This window comes from Hippocampus comes, unplaced genomic scaffold (genome assembly GCF_001891065.2).
Source record: "Hippocampus comes isolate QL1 unplaced genomic scaffold, H_comes_QL1_v1.1 scaffold397, whole genome shotgun sequence".
NCBI classification, from domain to species: domain Eukaryota; kingdom Metazoa; phylum Chordata; class Actinopteri; order Syngnathiformes; family Syngnathidae; genus Hippocampus; species Hippocampus comes.
Window position 1 is genome coordinate 717500 of NW_017804968.1, and position 24472 is coordinate 741971.

General features: G+C 46.8%; 3 protein-coding genes across 11 annotated transcripts in view; 2 read left to right on the forward strand and 1 right to left on the reverse strand.

Moving 5' to 3' along the window:
• Positions 1-13563, forward strand: part of LOC109527666 (brain-enriched guanylate kinase-associated protein) — a 20655-nt gene extending 7092 nt beyond the window's left edge. For 4 of the 9 annotated variants that reach the window (XM_019889702.1, XM_019889735.1, XM_019889751.1 and 1 more), the window contains 5 exons: positions 9198-9359; positions 9715-9781; positions 10206-10313; positions 10457-10537; positions 11062-13563. In XM_019889702.1, the coding sequence (XP_019745261.1) occupies positions 9198-9359; positions 9715-9781; positions 10206-10313; positions 10457-10537; positions 11062-12477 (1834 nt within the window). In that variant the 3' untranslated portion in view covers positions 12478-13563. Of the gene's footprint in view, positions 1-80; positions 324-5553; positions 5606-6463; positions 6656-6778; positions 6842-9197; positions 9360-9714; positions 9782-10205; positions 10314-10456; positions 10538-11061 lie in introns of all 9 variants that reach the window. The other 5 variants (XM_019889712.1, XM_019889727.1, XM_019889722.1 and 2 more) reach the window with 5 other exon arrangements.
• Positions 13564-14200: 637 nt separating this feature from the next.
• On the reverse strand, positions 14201-16022 carry rdh14b (retinol dehydrogenase 14b). Its single transcript, XM_019889796.1, has 2 exons — positions 15616-16022; positions 14201-15221 (listed from the first exon to the last, which is right to left on the reverse strand). Exons 1-2 carry the CDS (start codon positions 15967-15969, stop codon positions 14604-14606), a joined length of 972 nt encoding a protein of 323 aa, XP_019745355.1. The 5' UTR covers positions 15970-16022; the 3' UTR covers positions 14201-14603.
• A 1016-nt stretch (positions 16023-17038) lies between these two features.
• On the forward strand, positions 17039-24219 carry LOC109527658 (interleukin-6 receptor subunit beta-like). Its single transcript, XM_019889693.1, has 16 exons — positions 17039-17244; positions 17575-17844; positions 18100-18229; positions 18302-18489; positions 18589-18701; positions 18771-18794; positions 19460-19616; positions 19681-19763; positions 19872-20088; positions 21007-21177; positions 21371-21472; positions 21551-21694; positions 21775-21915; positions 22466-22550; positions 22816-22897; positions 23379-24219. Exons 1-16 carry the CDS (start codon positions 17184-17186, stop codon positions 23766-23768), a joined length of 2358 nt encoding a protein of 785 aa, XP_019745252.1. The 5' UTR covers positions 17039-17183; the 3' UTR covers positions 23769-24219.
• The last annotated feature ends 253 nt before the right edge of the window (positions 24220-24472 follow it).

The following is a 24472-nucleotide window of genomic DNA, read 5'->3' on the forward strand; positions in this document are numbered from 1 at the left end:
CCCCCTTTATCCTTCCTTCATCGCACCCACGCCTTCTCCCTGTGTCCTCTTCCCTCCCACTCTTCCTCTCTCTTGCACAGTCTTCCCTCCCTGGCTTGGTCGTCTTCTACTTGTGCTTGCTGGTGTCGGAGCGGCAGCAGAGGCGTCAGCTGCATCGTCAGCAGCGTGCGGCAGCGGGGGTTTCTCGCAGCTTCGGGGGGGGAAGAGCCGATAACGTTCAGGAGGGAGTTTTCGCCCAACGTTGCCTACGGGAGTGGGGGCTAAGTCAGCCTGGTGGGGGTTCGTCTGTCCTTCTCCAGGATGAAGCTGTGCTCTAGCACCAGGTATCGCGTGACTCTTTGCATCTTTGGATTTGGAGTGGTTGTGCGTGCATGTGTGTGTGGCTGCGTTGGAAAGACCTGCTTTTCTGCTAGTTTGATGAGGCGGATAAACGAATGTGGTGGGGGGGGGGGGGGGGGTTCAATGCTTCAGAATGTGTGCGCGGCGCAAGGGCGAGTTTGACTCGGTCCGGAATGCGTACAGAGGGAGTTGGTGTTGACTTGCAAGACTTGTTTTGATCCTGCATGATGTTGCATTCACCTGTCGGAATGCTCCATGCTGTGGTGATTAATAACTGCAGGATGAGCACCGCTCCTGCAACTCCAGTAGGTGTTGAGATCATTTTCAGATGCTTTCTCAGGCACTCGTTCGAAAAAGACCTGTTCTCATCCACTTTCCCGATTGAAGTTGCTTGACAGGGGTCGAGAATCAGATGCAGGGCAAGCCTCGTTTTTTTTTTTTTTTTTTTTTCCCTTCTTCCTCCCCTCCTCAGTGAGCCATTGGTAAACGTGTGCACATGGAAATACTGTAGATGCTTTTGTTGATGATCACAGACAGCCATTAGGACTGTTTCAACGAAGACTCGTCAAGGTTTGCTGGCGATGTGTCATCAATTGTCCTCACTTCCGTGTCATGGTTTTAATTGAATTGTTGCAGCCTTGCCAAGATGGATGAAGGGTTGTCCCGCGCTTCTTGTCCTCGCTCTTCGGTTTTACGAAGGCCGACCTTACCGGTAACCCCCCGCTTCCACCTGCTCACTTCATCACCGACAACCAGCGGTCTGTACATGATGAAATGCCCTGAAATTCTCCTTCCCCGCCCTCACACTGTCTGCTCCTCCCTCGGCCGGGAGTTCCTGCCCCAGGGTGCCCCGCGGGGGAGAGAGTCATGTCAATTTTGCATGAGGGAGATTTCATTTTGATTTGCAGATTTTTTTTTTTTTCTTAGCGCTGCTCTTCCGCACTGATTGATAACGCCAGATTGAACCGAACGCGATTATGAAAGGAAGTTAAATCATTCGATGATGTTTCAAGAGGATTTTATCAGGACGACCCAGTTCACTTAAACGTGACCGATGTCGTCCTTTTCATGGCAATAATTACATTTGGGTAGCACCAGTGGAACCTTTTAAATCCATCCATCCATCTTGTATAACACGTGTCCTCTTCAGAGTCAAGCCGATCCTCGCTAACTTGGGGAAAAGGCCAGACAACATCAGTATATCAACCTACGCCAGCAACGTATCGTGACAGCCAGAACAATTAAATGCTCTAATTGACGTGGTTTGCCACCACTTGTCAGTCAATCGGCGCAAGAGCTTTCCGTTTCAGATTACAAACTGAACGTACATTGTGTGAGAAAATAAAGACGGATCATTGTTATTACAGTGGCAGTTTTTGGTAGCGCTGTGAAATTTCCAAATTGGGAGTTTGGGTGCAACGAAGAAATGTGCCTAATGTCAAAAAATTTGGAGTTCAACACGAATTTTCCGAAAAGGTAGACCTCAAATCAAGCAAATCTCAAAAGTCTTCACCATGTGAATGGTCAACTTCTTTTTACACTTGTATTCCAATTTTTTTTAAAAATGTGACATTGACCAACCTTCAGCAATTCTTTCTCCTCGTTTTGCGATATCAACTATTTTTACTTTATTTTTTTGACAGTTGAGGATGTTAAAACATTCACATTGTGCCGTTTATCGTCAAGCTAGAATGGATTATTTAAATTGAATTAAATCCAACAGAAAATATTGGTTCACTATAAAATGTAGCAGAACAGCAGCGCTTGAATAAATTAATATTGTTTCCTTAATATGCACCCCCCCCCTAAAAAAAACTATGCAATAAAGTTGTGGTTTTAAATATGCTAGACCGTGGCAGTTAGCGTTGCAATTTTTATGGATTCAGTGTACTAATGTGCCCTTCTGGCCGTGGTGGTCTCACCAGCCAGCCTTGAATCAGTTATGCAAGGTCTGTGCGGAGGAAACGTTGACACCTTCCCCCAGGAGTCATTAAATAGACCTGATCAGCTCGCGCGTTGTGATCCTTCTCCTTTGCCCTCCTCGGCAGCAACGGGTCACGTTCATTCCTCATGTGGAAGCACTCGGCCGGCATGTAAAAGAATCGTTTAACAGAGCTGGCCTAGTGTTTCTTTTTTTTTTTTTTTTATTAAGTATTATTGCGAACTAAAGTGGTTAACTTGAAGTGACGGGACAGTGAGACCAATTTTGATTCACTCACTGTTACGTGTATAACAGAATATCCATTCGAAAATTTTACCTGCGTTGCCTAATGGCTGCGTTGATTTTGAGGCACTTTTTTTTTTTCACCGATCAGTAAATCAATTCCAAATTGTACCACTTGAGGTGTTTGATTTGGGAGGTTCCACTGTGCACGAATGGCGTGTCTTTTACAGCCCTTAAATTTCACAAACACAATTGACAGTCCACTGCAATCGTAAATGTATGGAAATGAATGGCTATGCTGCTAATCTTTGTGCACGATCCGATTTCAGACTCGCAGCCCCCGACCAATTGCCGTAAGTGTTTTTTTTTTTTTTTTAAATAAGATTGAGATTTGTCGATTAGCATTGCAGATGCGGTCTTAGATCTAATAATAGGATACGGTTCATGTATAAAAGATGCACTCGTTCATTTGGGAAATCACTCCGATCGTCGTTCTTGGAAAGTGCTCATTTGTTATTTATATTTGTACAAATACGGTACTGTATATGCAGCGCATCCGTTGCGTTTATCCGGACGAAGAGTGCATGCTCTGAATTATCATTGAGCCGTATTCCGCTGCGAACAAACAGAATTATGTAAAGGTTTGTGCTCCACGTGTCGAGTTCTATTCCAAATAATCATTTAAGTAACCTTTCAACAAAAGTGCAATTTGTGCATCCTTGCGAGTCAGGAAACGGAGCAGTGAATACAGATGCTCTGCGCGCTGTGATTTCGGAATGTATTTGAACTGTTCTTTCTGTGCGGTTGGAATTTGAGTTTGAGCACGGACAGAATATCGATACTGGACGGCAATTAGTATTTTTTTGGTGAACGCATCTTACCCAGTGACTATTTTTTTTCCATAATTGCTGGGTTATCTGTTTGTTGGGCCACTTTTTAACCCTTTCATGCACCCATGTAACCTGATACCATGGTAAGCTGTCCACTGCAGTAACCGCTGTCCCTGAAAGGGTTAATGCTTTTTTTTGGCGGGGGTAAAGTGGGGGGGGATTTGTCTTGATTTCACCCCTTGCTGGGCATTATGTGCGCACATTAAAGGTGTTAGCGGTTCATTAACCCGAGCTCTTCTGGTTATGGTGTCGCATTGGGCTTTTTTTTTTTTTTTTGCAATGTCTTGGTCTTCATTTAATCAATACCGGGGCAGGCTTAGGTGTGGATGTTTTCAACATGGCGTGGTTGAGTCACGCGCATTATAGATTGGTGCAGATGTGGAGGGAAGGGGTGGACGGCAGAGAGCGGTCATCTTTTGTGTGTGTCTGCGTCTCCGATGAGTCAGTCGTCTCCCCCCGCCAGGTCGTCTTCACTCTAATGCTGAGCTTGGAGCTAGGGGATCCTCATTGGTGAAAGATCGAGCCGGGAGTTTTCGTTGGACTTGGAGCGAGAGACGGTTACGCCCACGACTAGTTGCCAATCAATTGCAGGGTCGGTCGGTATGTTGATGTGATATCCAAATTGGAACCAAAAAATGGACATCTCGTACTGTACCTGAACATCTGGCTTCCAACAAGCAAGGTAGTCACAAACGCAACATTGTAATGCTCTCAGGACTGAAAATGTGAGAGCGTGTAAGCGTGAAGATTGGAAAATGAGTCTTAAAGGGGATATTTCAACATTTTTAAAGCAGTCGCGGTCACCGACTGGAGTGCTGTAGTGTCGTGGTTCACTCACCTGACTCCCGCGCAAGTAGAGTGAGGGGTGGGAGTTCCCTCTCGATGACGATGTGATTGTTTTGTCTCGGTCTCTACTCCGTTTTGAGTGTTGCGACGGGATTTGCTGGTCACACCGTCATGCGCTGTGACGAACCCATTTTTTGGTGGAACTCTGTTTGGTGATAAAACAACCCCCCTTTTTTTTTTTACTAGGTCGTTGCTGTCTACGCAACATCTCTCAGACCATCTGTTCACGCTCCACGGTTCCTCCCACTCAAGCCCCTCAGGCTAGCTGTTAGCTTATCTGGTAACTCAATTACAGAGGTAATTTCTTCCCTTCTCTTGTCCTTGTCATTTCTAACGTTGTAAGACTTGGAAGTCCATCTTACTTTGGGCTTCACGTTGTTGCCCGATGTCATTACTTGGTCACGTATTCCGCAGTCATCACGAATAATTTAATCGTTTCCCGTTAAAGGGAAAGTGATCCACGATCGGAATTGAAAGTGTTGGGAGTGATATAACTATTGGCCTGTTGGATAGATGACCTCTGCTTGCTGCCATGTAAAGTGCTGGCTCTCCCGACTGATACCTTAGAAAATGAGATCCCTCTGATTTTTTTTGGGGGGGAAGCTTGGTTTTGCCACAAAATGTGACTAGAAAATGTCAGGAAAGCCTACTAGAACAGTCCAGTTGAATTGGAGGCAGTTGGCAGGATCTTGAGTTGTATGGGTTATGTTTCACGCTATAGGAGTGAAAACGATTTGAAATTATTTTTTCGATTACGAAATCTGGCATTTGAACAGGGGTGTGTAGACTTATCTACTGTAGCTGCTGGTCATGGGTGCCTGCACCCTCACCCCCCGAATCTATTTTTGTTCAAGCACAAATGTCTGCATGTGCCTGCCGCATTTAAAAAAAAGGGGGGGGGGGATCCTGATGGAGTAAACCTTCACCTCATAACCACTTCCTGCCCCCCCCTCCCCCCCACCCCACCCAACTTTCATGTCATCCTCCTCCTCCGCTCCCCGCCTCCCTTCCCGCTCTGCTTATCAGCGCTCTGAAATTCTCTCCAAAGTGAGCATGGCGTGGGTGGGCGGCTGGCAGCCTCGTATGAACGCGTTCCCCGTCCGTCGATGCGGCGCTGCGCGGCGAGGAGGCTCAATTAAAGGAGCGAGAAGTCGACCGAGGGGTAAAAAGCGAGAGGAGGACGGGCGCTAGGGAACGACCGACATGGCCTGAGATGTCCCCATGTTTATGGCGCTGCGTTATTCCTTCCTGTGTGTGTGTGTGTGTGTGTGTGTGTGTGTGTGTGTGTGTGTGTGTGTGTGTGTGTGTGTTTAGACGCCGCAGTGTACAAAGCCACAATCAAGACATGCAGATGGACACTTTAATGGTGATATGCATACAAACACATCAGCCTCCCAAATAGCTCGAAACTGGCAGGGCCAATCTCACCTCACTGTGGGCACGTATCCTGTGCCGGTGTGTGATGACTCACCGGGGAGCAGCTCGAGAGAAGCCTCTGGTGCTTGTGTGTGTCAGGGAGGGGTGGGGGGGGGGTAGACTTGTCACCAGCTGTTGCCATCCCTACTCGGCCTGATGCGGAAATCGCCGACCAGCAATGAGGTGCGAGCGGATCAACACGTTTTCCTTTTGACACCTCCGTGTGCGCCTTTGGGTGTGTTAAGTGCAATATCTGCCGACTCGTTATCGGGGCGGGTGTTGCGACAGGGACCCGCGAGCACCTCTGTCCCCGTCACCTCTGTCCCCGTCGCCCCCTTCCGAGGGGACGTTATCAGGGCTCAGCTGGAAGCGTCTTTGTTCAAACCGTGGCGGACGCGCTCGTCGAAACAACCCGCAGCCGTCGTCTGAGGGCTGACGTCGGCGTCTCTCCCGCACGCGTCATCCCGACGCGGAAGCGGGGAGGGGCCTGAGGCAGCCCCAAATATTTAGAGGAGGCGGGCCGCAGAAGTAAAGAGCCCCTTTGTCAAAGTCAGTTTTTTTCAACGCGTCTCGATTCATTTTTACTTGAGGCTTTGTAAAAATAATCGCATTTAGCTGTATCTCAGATCAGTCGCTCGTTTGTACCAACGCCAAGCGGCAACGTCATTGCTCAGAGTTGTGTGACGCGCCGGTTGGACAACTTCTTTAGCCCCCAAAATGTTGTTCACAAACATGTTTATTGATCTTGGCCATTCATCGGGATTATCAACTGAAAGATTGATTCATGTGTGTTTGTTTTGTTTGGCAGGTAGAACAATCGGTAACCCCGCAGGCATGATTTAGGCGGTCTCTTTCGGGACAGTAACACCCGTCAGCACCTCGTGGTCGACCCCTATGAACACATGAGAGGGAAGGAACACAGACAAACCATGAAAAAGATATACATTGGCAAAACCGCCTCAAAAGTCCCCCGAAACGGCGGCAAACATCTGAAAAAGAGGTAAGCGAATCGAATGGAATCGCACCGTCTTTGCCACCTGTCCTCATTTTTCTTTTTTTTTTTTTTTTTTTAATCTGTTTGTCCACTCATCCGCCCACGAGGTGTCTCCTCTCCCCCATCCAGTCACACAAATGCATCGTCTGCCAAAGCAGGAGTCACGTTGCCTCGTCATCCTCTTCGCCCCGAGTGAGAGCACTCATTTACGTCTGACTCAGCTCCCGCTCGCAGCCTCGGTCACTAATGGGACGCCGTTCCCGCCGTTCCCTCGAGCCCACTCTATGTAAATGCATCCCATAGCCAACAACAAACACCCTGTATTCCCGCGCCGATGCCGGGTTGAAAGGGAGGTGAGGCGGTTGGAGGTGGAGTGCGGAAAAAAAAAAGCCATCCAGTCACTTGAGACGCGCAGCGCTTCGCTCACAAGTCTGCTCTGCATTCGTCTCTGACTCGGTTGCAAATGTATTAACAATTAGGGCAACTGCCTGGAGAGTTATAAGTCGGCCCCCCTACCATTTAAATTTAGAGAAAGCGATTATATTAATGAGGTTTTTTTTTTTTTGTTGTTGTTAGGAGTATAAACATTTGGTGCAGGGCCTCGCTGGAAGCAAGATGTTTAATTGTGTCAGAGTAAATAACAGGCACATCCAAACTAGGCTGTTCAGCTACTCGGTTCAAATTCTGTTTGAATTAAAGCACCTTATATAACAGCGGCTCTCTTGAGGCACTTTTCTTTCAGGACAGCCAAACTCTCTAGTCCTATTTATGAATACGTGAAGATAAATCCCCCGTTGGCGAGCAGCTCACGACACCTCCCCTCTCTCTGCTGGAGTCTAACTCGACTCATTGGGTTTCCAAGAGAAATAAATAACAGAGAGGTGGTTGAGGGCTGCGAGGCAATCGGAAATTGAGGGGAAGGTGTCACGTTAGCGAGACACATCAGTGCAATCGGACTGACCAGACTCAGATGGAGAAGTGGCGCTTAGTGCGTCATGGGGAAAAAAAAACCTACGGCCTGCTATGTGATGTCATCAAACATTAAAGGGGGTTTTCACGTGTGACCGGTTGGGTTTGGTTCAAACCATTGGGACCGATTTTCAGTTTCACTGCACTTTCCTTGGGCCCGTGGTGGCTTAATTTATTCACCCTCAAACTATTTTTGTGCTTGTTTGTTCTGTGTGACTGCTGAAAGTGAGCATCGAAAGTGTCGTGCAACTGTTATTCTGCATGCTTTTGTTTTGAAGGTCTAATTTGAACCTGGATGTGTTATCCGTCGATGTTGCCGGGCAGACCAGGAGGCTTTTTTTTTTTTAATCTTGAATTGTGGGTAAAAGCTTTCACTGTGGAACCTTTTCACACAACTTAGAAAATGCTTTCTTTGAATGAGCGTGCAGGAAATGAGTGGCTGAGTCACATTTTCACTTTTTTAAAAAAGCCATAAATTGCGGGGGGTATAGAAAACTGTCACTCCAAAACAGGTTCCACCGTACTGTGAGTCATAATTCTTAAAAGTCAGTCGGCGCATTGCCCCAAGAACATCGCGTACAGATTTGAAGGCACAAGGGACCAGTGGAGTAGGGGCCATCTCAGCCTAATGCTGATATATGCAACGCTGACATAGCGTCGGCCTGTAGCGAAGGAGGGGGGACGTGTTGCCAAAAATTTAGTGAGTCAACTCACTGCGGTTTAAATGCACCGGTAGGATTTGTGCCCGGGGAAGCGGCTTTGTTTCTGCAGATCCTGTCCAGCATACAGCATTTTGTCTTCAACACGTGTAGCTGCTTCTATGACTTGCGCATACGTCCCCCCCCCCCGCCCCCCCCCCAAAAAAAAAGAATAAACCAACTACTTTCTGCAATCTCGCCGGCATGAATATTAATAAGATGCCCTGTGGATGATCCCTCCTCTCCGTGCGACCGGTGAGCACTGAAAAGAGGCCTCTCCATCTCGAGCCTTTTGTTACCTGACGTGGTTATTAGGGAGAGAAATGAGGCACGGGAGTGAAAAGAGCACGCGAGCGCATCTCTATTCGTTTGTTATCCGGCCCGCAGATAGAGTCATTAGCTTCCTTCCTCCAGCTGTCCGTCAATACGGGCTCCATTAGGCCCGGCCGCCTGCACTCGGATCCATCACGGCGGCCCACGTTTCCTCATTTCCCACGTACGCTTGCCCTTTCATTAGATTGAGGCAGCGCCGACTGTAAAAAAATAAATAAATATCGCCGTGTGGAATTGCATGCCGTTCCCGACATCCAGGCCTTCACGTTCCATTCGCGTGATGTATTAAAGAGTTTACAGCTCATATTTCAACACCTTGCGGTGATGGTGATTAGGTTTCTCTCACACTGGCTGTCAGCTTTTAATTCGAAGAATCAGAAACGCCGCTTATGGTGTGTCTGCCTGCATGCGCACGCCATTTTTCTGCTTGAATCGCCCTCTCCATCACCCCCTTGCACAGCTGTCAGTCGGATATGCGGACCTCCCCATTAGTTGCTTGAGGAAATTTGACGCGATAACTTGATTTGTGTGTGTGTGTGTGCGCGCAGCTCATTGCTGGTGCAGAAAGAAGACCTGCGGAAGCGACTTTCCTACACCACACACAAGCTGGAGCTGCTGCAGAGCGAGTTTGACGCCACGCGGCAGTACCTGGAGACCGAGCTGCGCCGCGCTCAGGAAGAGCTGGATAAGTTTACCGATAAGCTGCGCAGGTTTGAATATTCTAACTGGGAGATACGCGTTGTGGGACGCGCAAAGGCACCTTATGTATCTGTACACACACACACACGAAACTTCAAATGCGTGCTGCAGTGGCTGAAGAAAGATGTGAGAAGGGAAAACGCTGAATGATCAAATGCGGGCTACGCTTTCCTGCAGTTTATTTTTGTCTCCACTTTTGCTTCAGGAGGCAGCTTATGCCCGAGTGTATAGATAAAAATAGTTGTCCAAACAGTCAGATATGCACATTTATTCGTGAGATTGACTGACTGACTTACGGTGCGCTTGTTTTACGCAAGCTCACGTGATTGTGGATAAACAATGTACGTTGTTAACTGTGCGCTTTAGGATTCAAAGCAGCTACTCCGCACTGCAGAGGATCAACCAAGATCTAGAAGAGAAGATTCACCGAGATGTAAGTCTGAAGTGAAATGCTGCAGCGGGTAGTGTAATACCAATGCCTTGACATTAATTAGGGCTTATTAAAAATGGTGCGTCGTCCTCCAAAGCATAGCGTGTGATAGCAGCCCCCATTGTTCCTCCGTTCAACACACCTCGCCTCATTGGCCAGACCAGAAAAGATGTTAATCAGACAGTAAACCCGTGTGACCTTCGGGGGGCTTTTGCTTTGATCGGCGGCGGCTGAACATTGTTACGGCACACGGTGGTGTCATCGGCAAGATGTTACATCACATTGCAACAGCAGCGGGATAATCGCTTGGGCTCCTTAAGATAGGAGAGGACCGGCGAGTGTTTTTTTGCATGAAATAAAAATAGACATTTTGAAACTCGAACTGCAATCGAGGTGACGCCGAAACGCTCACCTGTCATCTTGTCAGTCGCAGCACCATGACGACGAAAAGCGGGCGCTGAGCAGAGAGATCATCGTCCTCAACAACCACCTGATGGAGGCCAAGCTCACCATCGACAAGCTCCAAGAGGACAATGTGATAAGACACCTTTTTTTTTTTTTTTTTTTTTGATTTTCATCACCACGGATGATGATGATGTCATGACTGCATGAGGCTTCCATCATATCCGCTTCTCGGTTGATAAGAATAATCGCATCTTGATGCTTCTCGCTCCGTAGGATGTCTACAGGAAGGATTGCAACCTGGCCGCTCAGCTTCTCCAATGCAACAAGTCCCTGTACAGGGCCCAACTCGACGAGGTGAGCCCCCACCCAAATAAAACAAAAGGTGGGGGAAAATGAGGTTTAAAAAATTAATAAATGTCACAACCGGTTGATGTGTTAAACCCCTAAGTGCTTTTCGGCTGACAAAACAGCAGAATCTGCTGGCTGGTTAGCACAGCGCCGCCCCATAGTTCAATTGTACTTGTCGAGTGCGACGCATGTATTGACGTGTTCTCGTTGGGTCGCCTCTTTGCACTGCATCAGTCTCACGCACGTGACAAAGTGCACACGAGATGATGGAACCGCCCCCCGCTGCTGTGATTGGAAATGGATTGCGCCGGGCTGACAAACTACAACCAGTATGCACACAAAATAACATCGAGAAAAAGTTCCCGATTACATAAGAGGGGTCTGAGGCTGTCCATGCGCACGTGGTAACTGATCAGTCGGCAAAATTATGACATCACAACTGACTTGCATCAGGATAACTGCCCAATCCGATAAGTGTAAAGTCTACTTTGGAATCTTAATGACCTGGGCATGTGTTTTTTTGCTCCCAGCTACCTACCGACTTTCAGGAGCGACTGACTATGCACATGGAAGAGCCTCCGGTCTGCCGCACATACTCGGACTCCGTGCCGGCCTCGCTCATCGGGCAGGTGCTCGAGAAGCCCGACGAGGCGTGCAGCAGCAGCCAAGCCTCGCGCTCCCCCAGCCCTCATACGCCGGACCACGCTTTCGTTCTGGAAACGTTGGCCCAAGGTGGGGAGCGCCTCGGTCTGCGCGCGGCCTACAAGTCCGACTTGTACAGCAGCGACACGGCCCTTTACTGCCCCGACGACCGGCACCGGGAGCGCAGGCCCAGCATGGACCTTCACGGTCAGAGGAAGCTCCTCTACGAGCCGCAGAATTCCACCGACAGCAACCCGGAGGATTGCCCCGTGGGCTTGAGACCCTCTTTTACCCAGGAGCACTTTGCTGAGTTCCCCCCCTTGGGGGTGGGCTCCAGCTCCTACTCCAGCTTCAGCGGAGGGGGCTCGGAAGACAAAGCCAACGGCCCGCCGAGCAGCGCCGCTTCCTCCCCGCGCCAACACACCCTCTACATGGATTGGAGGGATGCCGGGGACTACGAGAGGAAGAGCGACTCATCCTGGGACAGGGATAGTCCCAGAGGGTTCAGTAACAATCATCCCTTCCAGCAGATGGAGATGATCCACCAGCAGAACAGCAGCTCGCCCGTGTACAGCCGCACCATGTCCTCCTGTTTCAGCGAGCCCTACGAGCCCCTGCCTCAATCGTCTTCCCCGAGCGTCGCCTACGGTGACAGTCGCCGAGGAAGCACCCTGGCCCCCGAGGAGGAGGAGGAGGAGCTGATCGGAAGATGGCGGCAGCTCAGCGCCGAAGACTTGAGCTCGCACTCTTACCGCAGTCCCGGCCGCGCTTCGCCGTACAGCTTCTCCGAGCAGCACTTCTCCGTGAGGCCGGCCAAGATACGTCTGGGCCCGCTCTACAGCAGCTTCCAGGAAGGGGCCGACTACTACGAGCAGCAGGGAGCCGGCGAGATGCAGGATCCGGTGTGGGTGGCTGCGAGTCCGGAGTGCAGCCCGGTGCTCCGCCAGGCTCACAGCCAAGCCCGCTTGTACGAGGACAGCCAAGGCTCCGAGCACAGCCTCTACCACTCGGGCAGCTCCAAAGACCGAGAGGGCAATGAGGCAGCCGGAGGCCAAAGTGCCGATTATGGGGAGCAAAGTCCCAACAGCTCCACCGAATCCCTCAACCGCCGGTCCATGGAGATGGCGGCGGACCTTCAGCACTACCAGGCGGAGATGCACAACCTGTCCGCCCAGGTGAGCCCGTCGTCGCCGCCAACGGCCCCACCGCCTCCGCCACCGTACCACCAAAAATTTGCCTCTCTGGGACTTTCCCGGAAAGACAGCCTAACCAAGGCACAGTTGTACGGAACACTCCTCAACTGACGGACCTCGAGGGGAAAAACGGGAATAGAAGCCACAGAAGTGTGTGTTGTGAACGTGACTGGTGATGACTGGAAAGTGAGAGGCCTCTCTACATCGTAAGAATGTGTGCAGCGGTACCTTGACTTACAGGATTTTTTTGAAGAATTCAGTCGATTTTTCACATTGCGAGCCAAAATTTAAATAGCATCGAGCTTCACATACGCCGCCGCCGCTCGAATTAAATATCGAGGATGACACTCATTACACTTTCAGTCGTTTATTGAATGGGACAGGGTCAAAAACAGACATACAAAATGAAAACACTCACAAGGAGCATGAAGAAGCTCTTAATGTCACCCAGTACAACTTTTAAAGGAACACGTCAACATGCGACTACTACAATGTGCGTGTGCCTTTTGGTTATTTACACTTTATGAAACCATCTCACCTCTTTACATTCTCTTTCCTTATGTCTTATGTTTTTAAATATTGCAGTACATTTGTTTCTAATTAAAACAGGTGTTTTTTGTGGCGCTGGAACGGAATAATGTCATTTCAATGGTGGTCACTGAATCAAACCTGTAAATCAAGGTACCACTGTATTTATTGTATATTTATTGAGTAGAAAATGACAGATATTTTTTTGTATGTAGCTATTCAAATGACAATTTTAGTCAACCTGAAACTTGTACATACACAAAGTAAAAAACGGCCAACACTATCTATTAAAACAAACGCACCCTGAACTTGACGCCTGTATAAACAGCATTGGCCTTGTGTACCAGTCACGGTTAATTAACAGTGACAAATTAGCTCCGTTTTTTTTTCCTTTGATTGAGTTTGACAGTCTCGGTTGGTGTTTTATATTGTTATTACTGGAATGTTTTGACACGTGAACATCTGTCTTGGCAGTTTGTTTTAGTTCCTCTCTTCATATACGGACACAAAATTCCTGCAACTCCAAAGCGCACCCCCTTGCCCCCTTTCGACCTCTGATTTGGACACCGACACCTTCATCAGGACGATATAACCTTTGTTCCTTTGATTCACCACGCATGATTAGATATTTTCGGTTGTTTTGTTGGATCAATAAAAGCACAAAGTATGCAGACGATCCTTGATTGTTTAGACTTAGGTGGCGTATTTGGGGCCGGATCAAGGTGATTATAGATCACAAAAACTACCCAAATAACTAAAATAGAAAAAAAAAGTTGCATCTCTTCCCTCAAACTGACGCACCTCCTAATTATTATTATTATTACATGAACCACTTCCTGCCCCTCAATGCAACCCTCAAATGTAACAGCAGGGGGCACAATAACTAAACAAATGTGCAACAAGTCAGCGTTATTCTTTTTTTTTTACAATTTATTATGCAATAGAATGAAACCAAAGACCAAAACCTGTTTTTGTCACAAACGCAAATTGGTGAGCACTGTCAAAAACTGCAATTTAAAAAAAAAAATCAAAAAAATCTATGAAACAGCAAAGCCGTGAAAGGTGAACTGCGTTATAGCGAGGGTTCACTGTATAGAACCTTTTCATCAGTTTTTTTAAATTCTATTTTTGCTTCCTGTACTCTATCATGGCCTGACGTCACTATACGTTTTGTCCACCTGGTGAATGTAAGAAAATTACTACTTTTGTGTTGCAGCATCCTCCCATTTATCTCCCCCCACCCCTTTCCATCCTATTGTTCTGTTTCTGCCAATACAGCACATAGTACACAAAGCACATAACACCCTCTTCACCCCTTTATTGGCACCCAGCGGTGGGGGAAAAAAAGCACATTTGTCAGGTTAAACCATCTGTTACATTCTTCACGTTTTTCTGGGGAAACGATGATGGAGGGAAATGTGGCGACTCGGCGAGGTGAGTATGTTTGTAATTCCTCGACGTTACGTGACTGTGAGGCGTTGTCAAAAGGGTGAGTAGTTTTACAATATTTTCGTTTGATGATGTCTTACGGTTGACTTCTCGAGTGACAGCTATAATTTGAAAATGTGACTGGTTAAGGATGCATTGCAGAGAGGCCAACAAGATGTCATTTTCAAGACTTGAATATAACTCGGCATAACTTGAATATTTCATTGGCTGAGTACTGGCAATCTCACTCTTATTGTCTCCACTAGCGTCGTAAAATCCAATCAGTCCTCGAGTCCAACCATCCTCATGCTTACATCCCACAGTCTCTTCGCCGCTTGTTCGTCCGTCGCCTTCGCAAGCAGCTCCTCTTCCTCGCAGTTTGCAAAGCACTTCCCCGACACCCCCTCCACCTCTGGCGAGCAGGCCAGATAGAGAGGCGTCTGCGCCCCCGCCAGCGGACTCTTGAAGAAAAGCAGCGATGCCAGGTAGAAGAGCGGCTTCGCCAGGAGGGGGATGCGAACGTGCCTGCCCAGCCTGGTCCTCACGATGCCAGGTGTGAGCGCGTTGACGGTCACCCCCGAGCCCTCCAGCCGCTGCGCCAGTTCAAGGGTGAACAGCAGGTTGGCTAATTTACTCTGACTGTAGCAGAATGCCTTGTTGTATTTCGTCTCGCTGTTCAGGTCGTCAAAGTTGATGCGGCCGTACTTGTACAGTTTGGAGGACACCACCACCACGCGGCTGGGGGCAGAGCTCTTGAGGAGGTCGAGCAGCAGGTGGGTGAGCAGGAAGTGGCCCAGATGGTTGACGCCGAGCTGCATCTCAAAGCCGTCCTCCGTCTTGGAGTAGGGACACTGGTACACGCCCGCGTTGTTGACGAGGACGTCGATCTTGGGTTCCTTCTGATGGCTCATAGGCAGATATGCTTTAATATGTGAGATTTGTTTTAAAAGCAATAAGAAATAAAAGATTGAATCGTAACAAATTGTATCAAACCAACCTTCGACCCACCATTACCCTTATGGCCATAATTAAGGCAACAGACCACGAATGAAATTTTCCGATTTAGCAGAAGGCGCTGAAAAGAGCGAAATTAAAAAAAATATTCAATAAAAAGACACCTGGGTCTCTAATAGGAGGGCCTATGGGATGTAAATAGAACCGACGTAGCAAATAAAGACTTAGCCAGTCTGTTACCTATCGGAACCATGGACAGCTCACAAGAACTGCACCTCTGGTGTCAGCATTCTTAAAAACAATTTCTGTGAGTGAAGATGCGGGTTCGTGACAGCTCACCTCTTGAATCTCTTGACAAAATTTACGAACCGACTGAAGCGACGCAAGGTCCAGCTGTTTGATGACCAACTCCCCGAGCTCTGTGTCCGAATGTCCCCGGATGTCCCGGGCCGCCTCGGCGGCGCTCTGCCGGTCCCGGCAAGCCATGATGACCCGGGCCTGGAGTTTCAGTAGCTCACCGGCTAGGGCCTTCCCGATGCCGCTGTTCGCTCCGGTCACGATGACAGTCTTATCTCGCATCATGCCCGCCGGGTACTGGAGCAGCTTGACCGCGTTCTGTCGCGGGAACAAGCGGCGCATGACGAGCAGGACCCCGCCACCGACGACGGCGGCGATGAGGACCGCAGTGGCCATAGAAGCACCGAAAATAGTGTAAAACCAGTCGCGTCGTGTTAGGAAGGAAATGACAAAGTGAGCCCAGGACTAACCCGGATGTAAACGCGGAAGTAAATCGAGAATATAAAATCGCTGCGCTAAAAAAAAATCACTCGTGGCGTATTTTAACATTTGTTTACGTCATGTAGTGATGTCTATTTGTAAATAGAAAACGGACTCGTTATTGTTCGTTTTAATATTGAAAGACCAACATTGAAATACAACTTGATTTTCTTGTTTGATGTGTAGGACGACTACTAACAGTTAGATTAATATTTCTAAAACAACGATAGAACGTAGCACGAGATACAAATGAAAAAAAAAAACAGCTCGTGTTTTTGTTTTGATTCCCGGAAGTTCGCATCTACAGCATTTCTCATCCTGACCAACAGATGGCGACAACGTCGTGTCTGAAGACGATTTTTAGTTTCCTCTTTACACTGGCATTGTGATTGTTGTACACTAACTGTGTTTTGTCATGAACAAACATAAGTTTACTGACTAACGACACTCCCGCAATACTTGAAAGACAATATATTGTTTTCAGAACTTAGTACAAGTCGGGGCCCAGAGAGCAAGCCTCAGTGTCAAAAATAACCTGCCGTTGCACCCCTAAGCGCCAAATAGCAATACAGTATAGATAATCTATGAATACAAAGAGTTGTGCACTCTCGCGGAGAATGCAATAAGGTAAAGAAAAAAAATTGTTTTGAAACATTAATGAGCCATATATGGGCTGATCATGGGTTAATTTTAAAACTTGCTATGCATTGACTGTATCCAATCTGTTGTTCCGTGATATGTCATCAGATAATATTAGATCCTATTACGAGAGCGCAGTTTTGTTTTGCATTAAGCAGTGCTCCTTACTTCCCTTGTACTTTGCGGCTTTTATTCTGTATATGACTCACATGGATATCACTAATGCAAAGAAGCAAGCTTTCCCTAATGTTGCTTTGGGAATTAATTGAGAGAGAGAGAGAGAGAGAGAGAGAGCGGGCGAGAAACGTTTCCTGTGGCCTTGCCATGTTTCCAGTTGGGTAATACCTCCTGTTTCTCTGTTTGCTTCATTTCCTCTCTCTCTCTCCGCGGCCGACGGCTGAAATGAGAACATGTGGGAATATGGGTCGCAAAATGCCTAAAACTCATCCTTCTGGACTTTCAAAGATTTAGATTTGAATACTTCCTAGAGAATGCATTGTTTTCTGCCTTTCGTGCTTCTGATTGTCACTAGTGCGAGCGCCGTTTCAGAAGGTAAGAACATCTTTCATTTCTCAAAGCTTAAAGCGACAATGCAGAAGTGCTGAGGAAAATCTGTCAGGCGGAGACTGTTGAAAATTAGAGTTCCTTAAACACATAAGCTTTTTTTTTTTGTTTTGCTGTTTAGAATTATATTTGGTGGGGACAGCACTGTGATATAGTGGGTAGCCTTAATTCATTAACGGCATAACAATCAGGCACCTGATTGCTCGCGCCAGCACAATCGTCAATCGAATTATGGCATATACGTTTTTCAAATGTGTTAAGTTGAGAAAAAAACGATGTTGCGGGGGGGGATTCTACCCCATTTACTAACACCCACAGGGCAGAGCAAGAAAGTGTGCGATGTCACCCCCAAAGATCCGTACATCCAAGTGGGATCCGATACTCGGATCGTGTGCGAGAGCTTCTGTGCTCGCGGAAACGTGTACTGGACGCTGAACAACAAAGTTGTGGACGAAAGCTGGTCCCACGCCATTAATTCCACGCACAACATCGTGTCCCTGAGGAACTTCACCCAGCCCAAAGCCACCGTGCAGTGCCACCGCAGCGACACCGGGGAAGTGCTCGGAGGGACCACGGTCAGAACGTACTGTAAGACCCTGCCACTTATTTTTGGTTTCTTTATACCGGGGGAGGCATTCCAGAAAGCAGATGAGATGTGCAAACTCAGATTTAATCGTTATACTTTAATTAAGCCATCATTGAATCACCTCGCACACTTTGTATTGAGATACATATTTTTTTTGAACCTCCTTCCTGGGATTCTGCCCCCCTCCTGGCATGGGCAAAGAATGATGCAATAATTGATGTGCTTTTTTTTTTTGTTGTTGTTCTTCTCTAATATAGCAAAACCTACCAAAATTGGCTGCATCTGGCACTATAAAAATGCATATTCTGAGGGTGTGCCCGAGCTTTTCAAATGCGATTGGGAGCACGGTGCCCAGTTCCCGGAGAAAATAAATTACACCGTACTTATGTGAGTTGAATATTTCCTCCAGGTTGCGAAAGAAGCCACGCGTGATCATATAATGTGCATTGCTTGTTGCAGCTCTCGCTTAAACGCTGCCCCGACGGAAATCTGCAGCTCGCAACAATTGACAACGTGCACGTCCGACGATGTGCACCTGTCGAGGAACGTGACACTGCCGGATGATCACCACAGTGTTACAGTGAGAGCAAAGACCAAATATTGGGAGGTCTACTCCGACCCGTACGAATTTAAACCCCATCACATATGTAAGTCACACCGACGTCACGATAAAATGCTTTAAAAAAATAATAAATGAAATATAGTATACCTTGATTTAATGCTGCCGTATGATTCTGCTTCTTTAGTGAAAATTCAATCTCCAAAGTTGAACCTCCAGGCCATCTCCGGTCATCTGCTGGTTAAGTGGACCACGTCCGTGTCCTCAAAGAAACACGACTGTCAAGTTAGATATAACGAGGTACCGGAGACGCAATCTACATCCTGATTGCTCTCGTTGTCGTCTGACTTCAGCCCTTTTGTGTTTCAGGTTGGCGAGAAAAGGAAAGCAGAGGTAACGTAAAGGGATGTTCGACACGTGCATTCGTTGCGCTTTCCTCTTTGATCTGCACGAGAAATCCATTGAAACGAAAGTGTTGATTTCACATTCGAGGCACAGATTTCATTTTCAATCGTGCCGCGATGTGAAACTGAGGTCGACAAATAAATTCCGACGTCCTCGGTGCGGTCATCTGAGAAAAAGTCAATTTATGCAAATGACCGTATTTTCCGCACTATAAGGAGCACCTAAAAGCATTCCATTTTCTCAAAAGCCGACGGTGCGCCTTATAATCCGTTGCGCCTTATATATAGATCAATATCCTGATTTATTGGACGTAGTACTTTAAATGTTTTTTAAAGCGGTTGCGAAAGCTCTATACAAATTCTATTATATTTAGCATAGCTCCACCTAGTGGATGCACAACGCAACTGCAAGTACTATTGTAGCTTCGATTCTATGCGCCTTAAAAAGCGGTGCGCCCTATCTATGGAAACACTTTTAAAATAGGCCATTCATTGAAGGCGCCCCTCATAATCCAACCCGCCTTTTAGTGCGGAAAATACGATAATCTGATTTTGTTACAGAGAGAGGGGAATGAAATTACACTTCATTAAAAAAATTAAAAAATAAATAAAATACCGTATTTTTTGCTCAAAAATATGTCTTTTCCCGGGAAGGTGCTCAATAAGACTTTGGAAGCAGGAGAAAAAGGAACTCTAACCATCAAAAACATCGATTCCTGCACTTACTACAAAGTTTCAGTCCGCTGCGCTTGGGACAAAGCTCCCTGGAGCAATTGGAGCCGAGAGGAAACCGTTCTGAGCCAACTCAACAGTAAGTTCCCGTCGAGAGAGTTCTTCGTTCAAAGTGAAAATGACACGCGATGATACCCCGGCAGGGAGTGACATCAAGTTGCATCTGTGGAGGAAGGTAATTGACCCGGGAAAAAATGGCACGAGAAAGGTTCATGCCATGTGGAAGGTACGCAAGCTTGTCAATTCAATGCTCCACGTCGTCATCTCCGAATATCAGCGCGTTGTCCCCCCACAAAACATCTCCTCATCATATGCGACTTCTTCTTCTTCGCAGGAGATTCCGTCAGCGTGCCAAGGCACATTTACATATTTGATCCAACAGTCTCTCGACAAGGACAACGGGACTCAGGTCGACGACAGTCCCACTTTATGTTGGAATTCAACTTGTACGATAATTGTGAACGAAGACGCATACAGAGTACGGCTCGTCGTCTTTGATAAGGACACCTACCTGGCAGAGGACTCGGTTTATGTTCCGGCTGTTGGAGAAAGTAAGTTTTCAGGGACTTCCATTTTATTTTGCTAAGTTATGAACACCGCTCTCTATTACCGTATTTTCCGCACGACAAGGCGCACCGAAAAGTCTTCTTAAAAGCTCACAGCGCGCCTTAAATGCCGGTGCGCCTCGTGTATGGTCATTACGGTAATATGTCGACCCCAAGATGGCTCCTTGCTGGAGACATGCTTACAATGTTTTAACTTGCTGTTGGTTCAGTGAACTGTGTCGCTGCTTTATGAAATAAGTTTTTGTTGCAGCTTCAAAAAAAGAAGTGCTGTGGTGTTGTTTTTTAAAACGCACGCTTTATTCATGGTTTTCACGGTCTCAATAAATGCAGCCACGTCTTTGTCCGTCTCCGTGCCTCCTCTTCTAACGTTCGGCTCGAGAGGCGTTCATGACCGCCTCCGAAAAACGTAAATTAACGATTCCTTCAATGAAACGACGAATATTGAAAATAATGCATCAAAACAGAAAATCAAGCAAGGAAATCAAAAAAATAAATTCTATAGCCACCCCCCCTACAGAATTTATTTTGTGATTTCCTCATTTGTGAATATAGTACACAACAAAGGAAAAAAAAATCAACACTTCAGAGACAATCCAGTCTCCTATATTTTACTGACATCTGATCGTTCTGTTGGATCCACGCTCAAGGAAATGCCAAAATAAATTCTGTAGGGGGGCTATAGAATTTATTTTGAGATTTCTCCACTTTATTTTCTGTTTGGATGCATTATTTTTAATTTTTGGAGTTTTATTGAAGGAATCGTTAATTTACGTTTTTCCACCACCGGCGCTTTCAAGCGGATACATTAGACGTAGGATCCTTACCCCTGTCACTCACTATTCCTTGGTCAGCTCACATGTCAATCAGGACATGTTTTTGATTTTCTTGTTTGGATTGTTCCAGCCGGCCTCCCTCAAGTTGCAAACGTGCGGACTTCTTCGACCGGCGACGGTGTTATTTTGGTCAGCTGGGATGCGCCTTCTCAGCTTGTCAGCGGTTACGTGATCGACTGGACCCACGATGAGCTTCGCTACCGCTGGAAGGAAAGCAATTCCACCAGCACGACATTGTCGGGTAGGCGAGGAAATGCATGCATGTTGGGGGGGCCTGGAATAATGTGTTGTTTCCCAGCCATTAGTGTAACGTTTCACCATCTGTAATGCGATCTTATCGACAGTGCATTAACAGGAAGAGGCTATTGTCTGCCAGCGACATCATCGTTAGTTGCATGCTACTTTTCACTTTGAAAAGTTTCTCTCCCATCCAGGTCTTCTGGATAAAAAGCCGTACGACGTCACGATCACACCGCTGGTTGGCGACAAGACGGGCCTCGGCGCGCGGGTTTCGCGGATCTGCGCAACAGTCACGGGTTGGAATAAATCGCTCGGTGCGTCTCTAAGTACTCGGGGTTTGAGATTTTTTTTTTTTTTGTATGTTTCCCTGACAGCGACAGCAAATTTCTCCACCGTCAAGGTTGAGGTTAAAGACAAAAGCGCCCTTGTGAGTTGGGATATGGAGCGTCCGGATGTCTGTAGCGGCGTTATTGTCCACTACATTGTTTTCTATGGAACGGGGCAGGGAACAAAGCTCAGTAAGTTGACTTTTGACCTTTTAGCCGCTTGGTTTTTCCTTTCTTCGGAACATATCCAAGTTTATTTTTGTCCCTTCCAGATGTCACTGTTAATGCGACGACACGGGAGATTCTTTTGAAGGATCTGCTTCCTTACACCCAATACAGCATGTATGTCAAGGCCGTGGCGCTGACGGGAGCGAGTGAAAGCAACGTCAGGCACTTCAACACAAAACGATTCGGTAAGTCACTTTTGGAATCGTTTCTGATGCTGGGAACTGACTTGACCTCTTGTCCCTTTGCATATTTGGGAAAGACATGGAATCCCCTTCAACTCCCGTTACTTGTAAATGACTCACCAGCACCAGTGTGACTGATGTGGGGGGTGTGAGTGACAGACTGGACATGGAAAAAAATTATACCAAGATAAATCCTTTCAAAACCATTCCACCATTAATGTGACCTACAACCTGTACATTCCAATTGAATTTAGTTTTTAATTCTTTTCGAGGGGGTGGTAAAAAATAAATCACTGAGATAATGTGGTTGCGCAACAGTGCGCACCCTCATAAAACCAATCGGATGGAAACTCAAGTGAATCGGGTATTCGGCACACGCACCTGCCGCTATCAAGGTTCATGGGCGTAGGATGAAGTGTTAGGCCCCCAAAACTTCAGAAAACGAATTAGAACAGCTGAACTTTATATGGGATTGTGCAATCTGCTGCATATGGGTGGGTGGGCCCTCGCACGATCGAATGCCATGATGACAAATGCGGTCTTCCTTTGACAGATCCGAGGTTCATCACAAACCTTTGCGTCGTCGGAAGCATCGTTATAGTCCTCGTGCTGTCGACCGGGTTGTGCTGCGCTATACAGTAAGTGTTTTCTATTTCTGACAAAAGAAATTCTGAAAGCTTGATGGATCATGAAAATAGTTTCCATTTTGATTTTCAGGCTCCTCGATCATTACAGGAACGACAAATGGTCCTTTTTCTGTAACGTGTAGCAGACGTTCGCTTGACTTCGTGTTTAGGAAGCTTCAGCAACTTTCCGAGTCGATCACTGATTGTCTTACACGTTGGAAAAAAAACGGCTGATTTCAACAACTGATCATTAACGAGGCGTTTCCATGTCTTCTAGGTATCGGAAATTCTTGCAGAAGCCTCTTCCGAACCCGGGCCTCAGTTCTGTTGCGCTGTGGCCATCAGGAGGCCATCAAAAGGTGAATTCAATTGAAGAGAAAGTATTAAAAGTATTAAAAGCATGTGAAATTGGCAAAGGTGTCCACAACTTATTGTACCTTTTAAGCATTCTTTGCTGGGCCTTTTTCAGGATGGAGTGAAGAATCATGGCCTTGTAAGCATGTCTCCAGCAAGGAGATTTCCTCGCTTGATTTTCTGTTTTGATGCATTATTTTCAATTTTCGTAGTTTCATGAAAGGAATCGTTATTTTGTTTTTCGGAGGCGGTCATGAACGCCTCTCGAGTCGAACGGAAGGAGCGTAGCTCCATCTAGTGGATGCATTATAGATTGCGTTTTATAATCCAGTGCGTCCAATATATGAAAAAAATTACAAGCCATTCATTGAAGGTGCGCCTCATAATCCAGTGCGCCTTTTAGTGCGGAAAATACGGTATTCTTTTTATTTTCTTTTTTTTGGGGGGTGCCCATCAAATAATGACAAACGCTCTGCCTCTCCTCAGGGAATTTTCCCTTTCCGACTATTCAACTATCCGCCAGAAAGCTTCTGTGCACGCGTCTACACGGACGAATCCCAGCTGACTTCCACGCCGGACATCAACCGGGAAGAATACAGCTTCCCAGCTTTGACGTCAAAGCTGGCCACGTACAATGAGAAAGCGAATGAACCCGAAGAGACGCCGACTCAGTCATCTTCCGCAGAATGTCCGACACTGCTCCTTGAGGGCAGCGGTCAATTAAGCCCGTACCGAAGCCAGAGTTCTGTGGAAAGCCCCACCCAAAATACTGAGAAAGAACGCCAATGTCTGCTTCCAGTCAAGCATCAGCAATTGACAGCATCACTAGCTATGTATGTGACAGTGGATATGTTTGAACAAGACCGAGGCAAGTGAGAAAACGCGGAAAACATTTAATAAGATACGAGGGTCATTCAATCAGTAAGGTGAATTTTTCGGTATCAGGACATCTAAAACAGAAGCTTACTTTTTTTTTTCTTCCTTCGACTGAGCCTCCCAGCACTGTCACACACTTTTCCCCATCTGTGCACAGGCTTCCATGTTCCCTCAGCGTAAACAAAAAAAAAAATCTTTGGATTGATGTCTCAGCTCGTCTCTCAAACACACTCAAGTGTGTGGCAGAGCAAAAAAAAAACATCCTGATACAGAAAAAAAAAAAAAATTTATTGAATGACCCTCGTACATTAAATTATCTATCGTGTATATCATAATTATGTGCATGTTGAAATGCATCTCCAATTGAGACAAATGTTGTTGTGCAGTGATAACAGTGCAGAATATTTTATGCATGAACTCATGAAAGTCTGTGTACTCTTAAAAAGTAACTGAATACCCTTGTATGTGCGTCGGCTCTAATTTAGTAAAACAGGATTTCACTATTTTCACAAACACACACACCAAGGGACAATTTAAGAGTGCTCAATTAGCCTGCCACGCATGTTTTTGGAATGTTAGAGGAACGCCATGCAGGCACGGGAAGAACGTGCAAACTCCCCACAGGTAGGCCGCAGCCGGAATTGAACCGTGCACCTCTGCATTGTGAAGCTGACGCACGAACCAGTTGAGTGCCAAGTCGAACC

Coding starts and splice junctions, on each gene's coding strand:
- LOC109527658 (XM_019889693.1), top strand. CDS start 17,184: ATGCATTGTTTTCTGCCTTTCGTGCTTCTGATTGTCACTAGTGCGAGC. Junction 19,617..19,680: donor CGTTCTGAGCCAACTCAACA/GTAAGTTCCCGT, acceptor ATACCCCGGCAG/GGAGTGACATCAAGTTGCAT. Junction 22,898..23,378: donor CATCAGGAGGCCATCAAAAG/GTGAATTCAATT, acceptor GCCTCTCCTCAG/GGAATTTTCCCTTTCCGACT.
- rdh14b (XM_019889796.1), bottom strand. CDS start 15,969: ATGGCCACTGCGGTCCTCATCGCCGCCGTCGTCGGTGGCGGGGTCCTG. Junction 15,222..15,615: donor TTTGTCAAGAGATTCAAGAG/GTGAGCTGTCAC, acceptor ATGAGCCATCAG/AAGGAACCCAAGATCGACGT.